We start from the raw sequence: 8,384 nt of genomic DNA on the forward strand, positions 1-8,384 counted from the left end.
AGAGATCATGACCGAATAAGCTTTTTCTGCCCAAATATGTTGATTTCCCAACCTGCAGATTTTGGTAAACATTAATTTTGGATGTGTACTTATCAAGACCCTGCTGTTTAAATTAATAATCCATGTAATACACTAAATGATGTGATTATATTTTGTTAAAATTATTAGGTTGCTAATAGACACAGAACAAATGGAATTTTGTTTTTTAATTCATCTTTATTGATTTTTTCCCCCTTTTTCACTAGAAAACAGCCAATGGGACAAGAAGAAAAGAGAAAATTTAGCATTTTTAATTTTTAAGAATGATTTAATTTTGGTGAAATTTTTGATATATTTAGGGATGATATGGTTTGAGAATTGCATAGTTGTGAAAATGCAAATAACTTCAATTTTCTGTCCATTGTAAATTCATAGATAAATTTGTCCCTGTTTTTGCTTTTAGGGTATACAACTATGAGCCCTTGACACAACTCAAGAATGTCCGAGCCAATTACTACGGAAAATACGTAGCTCTGCGAGGGACAGTGGTTCGCGTCAGTAACATAAAGCCTCTTTGCACCAAGATGGCTTTTCTTTGTGCTGCATGTGGAGAAGTTCAGAGTTTTTCTCTTCCAGATGGAAAATATAATCTTCCCACGAAGGTAATAGCATGTATTTTAACTGCATCTTTATTTACTTGGCAGAGAAGGCAAATCAATTTTCAGAAAACATTTCCCAATGTTTCTGAACACAGAGCTTATTTTTATTTCTGGTTTTTAAATTGTGAAATACTTCAGGGTACACAAAATAAATAAAACATTCTTTTACACATCACTCGGAATTTATGTTTTTCCAGCCTCAAATATATTTTTAAAGATATATAACATAACTGATAAAATTAGTGTCAAAAATTTTTTTTGCCCCTTGTTTATACCTTTCTCAGAGATGATCATTATCCTGATGTTAATGTGTATCCTTTCCATTCATATTTTTATATTTTGATTTAATAGATACACCAAGTTTTCTTTCCTTTATTTGGCTGTTTGAAAGTGTTCTTTTTTTCTTAACCTTTTTAAAACCATAGAAAAGTGCAGAGAATAATGTAACTAACATCTGTATACCCACCATTGTGAGTTGGCAAATATTAATTTTTTTTATTTTTAGCTTAATTTTTTAAACAAAAATAGTTAAGTATTAAAGTTGAAGTCTTTCTGTTTTCCTCCCCAGTTCCATTCACTTTGTTCCATCCCTAGAGAGAGCCACTTTTGTGAAATTAGTATGTGTTCTTCACTGCATTTTTATACTTGACTATGAATGTAGAGTTTGTTTTCTTGCATATATTACATAAATGGTATACTGAATGTAACATTTGGCAACTTTTTTTCACGTGGTTATTTTGGAGTTCTGCCTATCTTGTTACACATCTAATGCTTTCATTTTTACTGTTGCGGAGTATCATTTTCCTGGTGAACATTTGTGTGCTTTCCAGGTTTTTTTTTTTGTTTTTTTTTTTTGTTTTTTTTTAGCAGTTTCTCAGTTATAAGATATGCTTATTTTTAACTTTATTAGATGTCGCCAAATTATTTTCCAGAATGTTGGTCCCAGCCTTCACTCCTACTGGTAGTGTTAAGCAATTAGTATTTCCCCATGTTTTTATTAACACTGATGTTGTTAGGCTTTTTAATTTTTGCCAGTCTGATGGGTATAAAATGGTAGTTCATTTTTAATATGAATTTCTGTGATTTTTGTTACGGTTGAGCATCTTTTCACATCTTTTTTGGCCATTCATTTTCCTTCTTTGTTGAATTTTCTGTTTATAGCTTCTGTTCATTTTTCTCTTTATATAGTAGTTATCTGCAAGGGATATGTTCCAAGACACCCAGTGGATGCCTGAAACTGCAGACAGTACTTAACCCTATATATACTATGTTTTTTCCTATATGTGTATACCTTTTTTACCTAAAGGAAGCACCTCTCGGCTTCTCTTTGGTAGATTGAATTGCCAGCATCACTGCTCTTGCATATTGGGGTCATTATTAAGTAAAATAGGAGTTGCTTGAACATAAGCACTGTGATACTGTGACAGTTGATCTGATAACGTAGACAGCTATTAAGTGACTTACAGGTGGGGAGCATCTACGACATAGATATGCTGGACAAAGGGATAATTCACATCCCTAGTGGGACAGAATGGGAGGGCATGTGATTTCATCATGCTACTCAGAAGGCATGCAATTTAAAATTTATGAATTGTTTGCTTCTGGAATTTTTCATTTAATATTTTCAGACCATGGTTAGCCCATAGTTATCTGCAGATAACAGAAACTGTGGAAAGTGGAACCATGGATAGTGGGAGGACTACTACACTATTGCTAGGAGTTCTTTGAATTGTAGATACTTATCATTGATTATATACATTGCAGATATTTTCTCCTAGTTCTTGGTTTCTCTTTTAACTGTGGTGTAGCTTTTGTTTTATAGTTTTACATTTTGATATGGTCAAATTGATCGTCTTTTCCCTTATGATCTTTATATTTTATGCCTTGTTTAAGAAGGAGGGCTTCCTCACTCAAGCATTACAGTCATGTCTCTTACATTTATCCTAATACTTTTAAGGCTTGTTATATATACACACACACACATACAGCTGGAATTTAATTTTGTCTATGGCAAAAACTAAGGATTTAATTTTATTCTTTTAGGTGAAAAGCTAGTTGTCACCATTTATTAATTAAGCTCTCTTTTCCTACTGATGTATAATGTTTCTTTAGTACACCGTGCTCCTATAGACATGTGATTCCGTTTCATTTCACTGGTCCTGTGCCAGCTCTGTATGATCTTATTTACTTTGATCTTATTAAAACTTGATAAGGTAGTTAGACTTACCATATCTATTCATCTTTTCCAGAGTTGACTTTATCATTCTTGGACTTTAATAAATTTAACATTACATTTTTACTTGAATTGAAATTGCTCAGTCCTCTTTCTCTTACAGGAAGAATAAGGTGTTAGATTCATCCATTGGTTCTGAATAATCAGCAGTGTTCATAAATTGGTGTCATATACTATTTGGCTAGGCTTAAAGTTCAGGCAGTGCCCTTAGCTTAGAGGCTAGAAATTAAATCCTCATTTAAATCAGATATTTTCTGTAAACTGTATTTGCTCAAGATATTTCCCTGCCTTCTAATGTAGTAGGTAGTAATGCTGATTCATAAGATGAGTGAGAATATGAAGAGGTCCTGCCTGTGTGAATTTCAGTGAATTGAAATGACCAGGATAATGGTTGTTCCAGGTGATTTCTGTTCCAGTCATATTGCTACATGACAAATCACTGTAAAACTTTGCGGCTTAAAATAACAGCAGTCATTTTATTATTTCTCATGGTATCTGTGGGTCAGGAGTTTGGAAGAACTGCTTGGCTGGGTAGTTCTGGCCCTGGGTCTCTCGTAGTTCAGTCAAATGGTGGAAGAGCAAAAGGCTGGAGCGGCTGGTGGCTGCCAGGGCATCTCTCCTCTATGTGGTCTTTCTGTATGGGTTTGTTTTGTCTTCTTGCACACAGTATGGGCAGCTCAGGACACTCATTCTGCTCACGTGACTGTCGATACCTTCAAGAGGCAGGTTCAGCTGCCAGGCAGAAATGGCTTTTCCTCTTTTGAGCTAGCCTCAGAAGTCAGGTGCTATCAATTCTGTCATATTCTGTTGGTTACAAAGTAATAAGCCTGTCCAAATTTCAAGAGGGGGTCGTTGGACACCATTTCTTGATGGGGAGGAGCAAGTTTGTAGGAAAGCTCATGGGAAGATATTTTTGCAGACATATTTGGAAAATATAGTCTGCCACAACCTCTGAAATTTTAAATGTACCTTAAAGTCCAATCAGCAAACAAGTGACATGAAAATTTGAACACAACTTACTTATATGTTGAGGACCGCCTGTGTGTTGAAATAAATATTATCCTTTACAAACAGTGTAAAAGGAGGCTAGATGGAACAACCGGTGATTAAAGAAGACCCAGGAAAGGCTTTTGGAAAGGGTAGGATTGAGGCTGGGTATGTGGGACTGGATGCGAGGGGGCATTCAAGGATCAGGAGACTGTATGGGTACAAAGGAAGGAATACTACTTAGGATGTGAGGAGTCTTGAATATCCACAGCAGAAAGAATAAGAGCAATAATCAAGAGGGACCGGCTGAAAAAGTGCCTCAGAAGCTTGTGATACAAAATCAGTGCAGAAGGGGATAGAAAATTGTTGCAGCTCTTATTGCCTTTTGCTTAAATACCATTTTGAGAACAACTCTTAAGACAATATCAAGTGAAGCATTTTACCTTGAGATGTGATTGTGGTTTATCACATCCGAGTGGGAATTAATCTCGTTGCAGTGTCCTGTGCCTACATGTCGAGGAAAGTCTTTTACCGCTCTGCGTAGCTCTCCTCTTACGGTGACGATGGACTGGCAATCAATCAAGTAAGCAATCAGATTGTTTAATAAGAGGCAGGTTTTAGATCTCTCATACTGCCAAATAAACCTATAACTTTCCTGTATTATGCTGTGGTTCTTATTTGCAGACAGTGATAAAGTGTATAATAAAAGGTTCGATTAGGAGTTTATGTTTTGAAATGATAAAGGTCTATTTGAAATTTATTTCCTATCAGATTCCAAAAAAGATTTGGTGTGCAAGTATGTCCTGTTGCTACTAAGAAATAGTTTAATAGTTTATTTCTTATTTATGTGACTCATTGAATTGGATGTAGACCATATAATTCATTCTATAATAAGCTGTGAGCAAAATAATATTGTTTTGAAAGTTTAAAGAATTTCTTGGAAATGGGAGTGTTTCATTTCATGTTATCACTATCCATGAAGCATTTTACTATAGATTTTTTTTTCCCAAAAGTCAGATAATTTTCTGCATGTATGTGTATTATTAATCCAACAGAATTTCATTTTTCTGGCTACAGTCCCATAACTCATCCTAAATGGAAAGTAATGGGTAGTTTTGAAGTTAAAATGCTCTGCAGAAAACCTGGCTGAAACAGGAACTAGTCTTAAAAAACTAAGAAGCTATGGTAAAAGTAAGGTAGATTGCTACCAAGCCCTGTCCTAGCTTTACCCCCTTCTGTCCTATAAAAACCAAGGCCAACATATGTAATAATTAACTTCACTGTGCTGAGATAGTTACAGACACTCTATTTTATAAAAGAGAAAGTGTTTTAAGACTCCTGAGCCTAAATCTGTTCCGTGAGTGGAACAGATTCCAGCCCAAGTGTGCAAGACTGTCGCCACTGAAGGGTATGATGAGGGCCTCAGAAGTGTCATGGAAGTGTCATAATAGAATATATGCATAGAAGATTCAGGGTAATTATTTGAACAAAGTCTCTTTGTTGTCCACTGATATTAGGAAATCAAAACTTAGGAGTAGAGAACTTTGGCTTCTGCATTTCTTGTACCCTTGTAACTTTTTCCTTTCTGTATTCTGAACACCATTTTGTTTTATCCATCAATACTTTCCCACTTGCTGTTTTCTAAAATTTCAGTATCTCTTGTTTGCTGATGACGCTTCTACATGCCCAAAAACTTCTCTTCACTCTTGTAGTGACTATAGTTTTGGTGGTTGTTTTGGAGGGCAGGTAGACAAATGTACATACTCATCTTGCCATCCTTAGGTGGAAACTGCTAAAATTATTTTAAACCATCAAACTTTTTTTTTTTTTTACTAATTGGCTGTTTATCTAGCTCAGCACTTTGTGGACCCTGAATAGTTAATATGTATAAGAAAGAACCCCAAATCAGTATGTGTACTGACTGAAAATTGTTTACCTCTTAGAATCCAGGAGCTGATGTCTGATGATCAGCGAGAAGCAGGTCGGATTCCACGAACAATAGAATGTGAGCTTGTTCACGATCTTGTGGATAGCTGTGTTCCAGGGGACACAGTGACTATCACTGGAGTTGTCAAAGTCTCAAATGCTGAAGAAGGTATGTTATAACTCTTTCTTCATTTTGATTGTCCCTCAACAATTTGTCAGCATTTGTCTTTTTTTTTACGGTACTCTTGAGTCTCTTTATTTAGGGAGTTCCTTGTTTCTTACATAGGTGAAACTTTTCCTCAGAAGTAAAGGTTTATTTTTTGCTTACTGTGCCATTCTTTTATATTCTACTTGAATCTTTGTAGGGAAAATGAAAATATCAATTATCATATTTCATACTTTGAAATTTACAGGTTCTCGAAATAAGAATGACAAATGCATGTTCCTTTTGTACATTGAAGCAAATTCTGTTAGTAATAGCAAAGGACAGAAAACAAAGGCTTCCGAGGATGGGTGTAAGCACGGAACACTGATGGAATTCTCCCTTAAAGACCTTTATGCCATCCAAGAGATTCAAGCTGAAGAAAACCTGTTCAAACTTATTGTCAAGTATGTATAACATTATCTTAGATTTTATTACGTATGTGCATATTGGGATGCTCTTGGCTACAAGTAACAAAAAACTAGTCAAAATAGTTATATCAACATAAGAACTGTCTAAATCTGTAGAGAATTTTTATGAGTTTATTTGAGCCAAACCGACGACAATTACAGAGAAGCAAAATCTCAACAGATTTAGAAAATCCTCTGGAAAATAGTAGTACTGCAGCTTATTTTATACATTACAGTAAAAGGAGGAGACATAAGAAGGGTCACATGAAATCCATTGATGAAGATTAAGGGGGTGGGAGAAAGCAAAGCTGGGGCGAGGAATCTCAGGGATTGAATAAAAATCTCTACATTGCTAATAATTAATATTTACAGCACATAGAGATGCTATGCGGAGAATACAGTAACAATGAGGGGTTCTGTGGTCTCTTGCTCTCTAGTGCTGACGGTTGTGCCTGGAGGGGTCTGGAAAAGAAAATTACTCTGACATTTCAAATGTTGTTATCTTAGACAGTAGGTTCACTTAAGGTAAAGGTTGACCTTTGTCAAGGAAGCTGCAGGGCTGGGACCTGACTATCCATCATGACTTGCTTTTAATTAGGAATTTTTATGTTCAGACCATCCTGTGTGGTTACTTTCAGTCTCTGAGTTTGTAAGGCCCACCATGCAAGCCTCCCTGAACTTGTCGGGTTTAATATATGGTCCCCTTTTTTTTGTCCACAGTTAAAACTACAGTTCACAGGCCAAATCCAGTTAACTGCCCGTTTTGTTTGGCCCGTGAGCTAAAAAGTTTTTTTCATTTTTTAACACCTGAAAAAAAAGTATTTCATGACAAAAAATTATATGAAATTCAAATTTCACTGTCCATTATTGGAGCACAGCCATATTCATTCATGAAAGTCGAGAGTTACGACAGAGAACAAGTGGTTTACAGATACTTACTGTCCAGTCCTTTACAGAAAAGTTTGCTGATCTCTATAAAGAGTAAGGAAATATTACTGTCTCACAAGAAGAGTGATGGGACAGTGAACTCCAAAGTCATTTCAATTAGTTGTATGTAGGGTTTTTTTCTTTTCTTCTTTTTTTTTTTTTTTACTTTTAAAAGGCAAGAAAGATTCACATAGAAGTCACTTAAGTTCAATAGAGATTTCATAATATTATTTTATTTCTGTGTTATTGTTCTGTAGTAGAGAAGAAGCAAAGTAGAAGCATTTTTGCTTTACTAGTTAAGAGCTCATTTGTGGAAATAAACCTAGATTAGAATCCTGCTTAAGCCACTTACTTCCAGTGTGATTGGGGGCATGTTACTTGATTTCTCCTTCATTTTAATCATCTAGTATTTGTCTCAGGAGGTTGTTCTGAAGATTAAATGAGATTTTGTAATGTACTTAACATAAGTATTAACTATTAACATAATTAACTATTAACAAGTTAATTGCTGTTATTGTGATACCTTTTTGACAACTTTTTGGATAATTTTGAAGAAATGGGAGAAAATGGGACTGAATAATAAATATACCTAAGAGAGGTGAAGAACTAATGTTTTGAAATGCATTGTGTTAGAAAAATTGATCTTATCATGCTTTCCTCTTTATGGCTTTGGGCTCTAGGAGAACTTGACACTTTTTCTTCCACCTTTAATATGTTAATTAGCCAACTAAGAAAAGTATGGAGTTCTTTAAGGATTCTTTGTCCAGAAATTCTCAGAGCTTTCCTCTGAATATGTAGCCAGATGAACCGCTCTGGGAGAGGTGCTGAACCAGGGTGGGGATATGATCTGGTGAGAATTAATGGCGTGGTGAGTGGTCTGTATCAGGGGCTGAGGAGCTCTCTGATTGAGGATCATAACACCTCTGATTGGTTCTTCTCATCGGTTATAAATAAAAATGAACATTTGTAGTGGTCTTCTGCAGCATTTATAAAAGATAAGTTAACATGAAAAACTTGGATTTTCTTCCCACAGTTGCTTTTACCATTTAATTCTAAATTTT

At 35.3% G+C, this 8,384-nt stretch overlaps 1 protein-coding gene across 1 annotated transcript in view; it reads left to right on the plus strand.

Annotated features, from left to right (window-relative positions):
- Positions 1 to 8,384, plus strand: part of MCM8 (minichromosome maintenance 8 homologous recombination repair factor) — a 35,883-nt gene that overhangs the window by 9,946 nt on the left and 17,553 nt on the right. The window contains exons 9-11 of the mRNA XM_011371129.2: positions 4,356 to 4,441; positions 5,802 to 5,953; positions 6,198 to 6,393. Coding sequence (XP_011369431.1) covers positions 4,356 to 4,441; positions 5,802 to 5,953; positions 6,198 to 6,393 — 434 coding nt within the window. The remainder of the gene's footprint in view (positions 1 to 4,355; positions 4,442 to 5,801; positions 5,954 to 6,197; positions 6,394 to 8,384) is intronic.

This window comes from Pteropus vampyrus, unplaced genomic scaffold (assembly GCF_000151845.1).
Source record: "Pteropus vampyrus isolate Shadow unplaced genomic scaffold, Pvam_2.0 Scaffold7, whole genome shotgun sequence".
Lineage (NCBI taxonomy): Eukaryota > Metazoa > Chordata > Mammalia > Chiroptera > Pteropodidae > Pteropus > Pteropus vampyrus.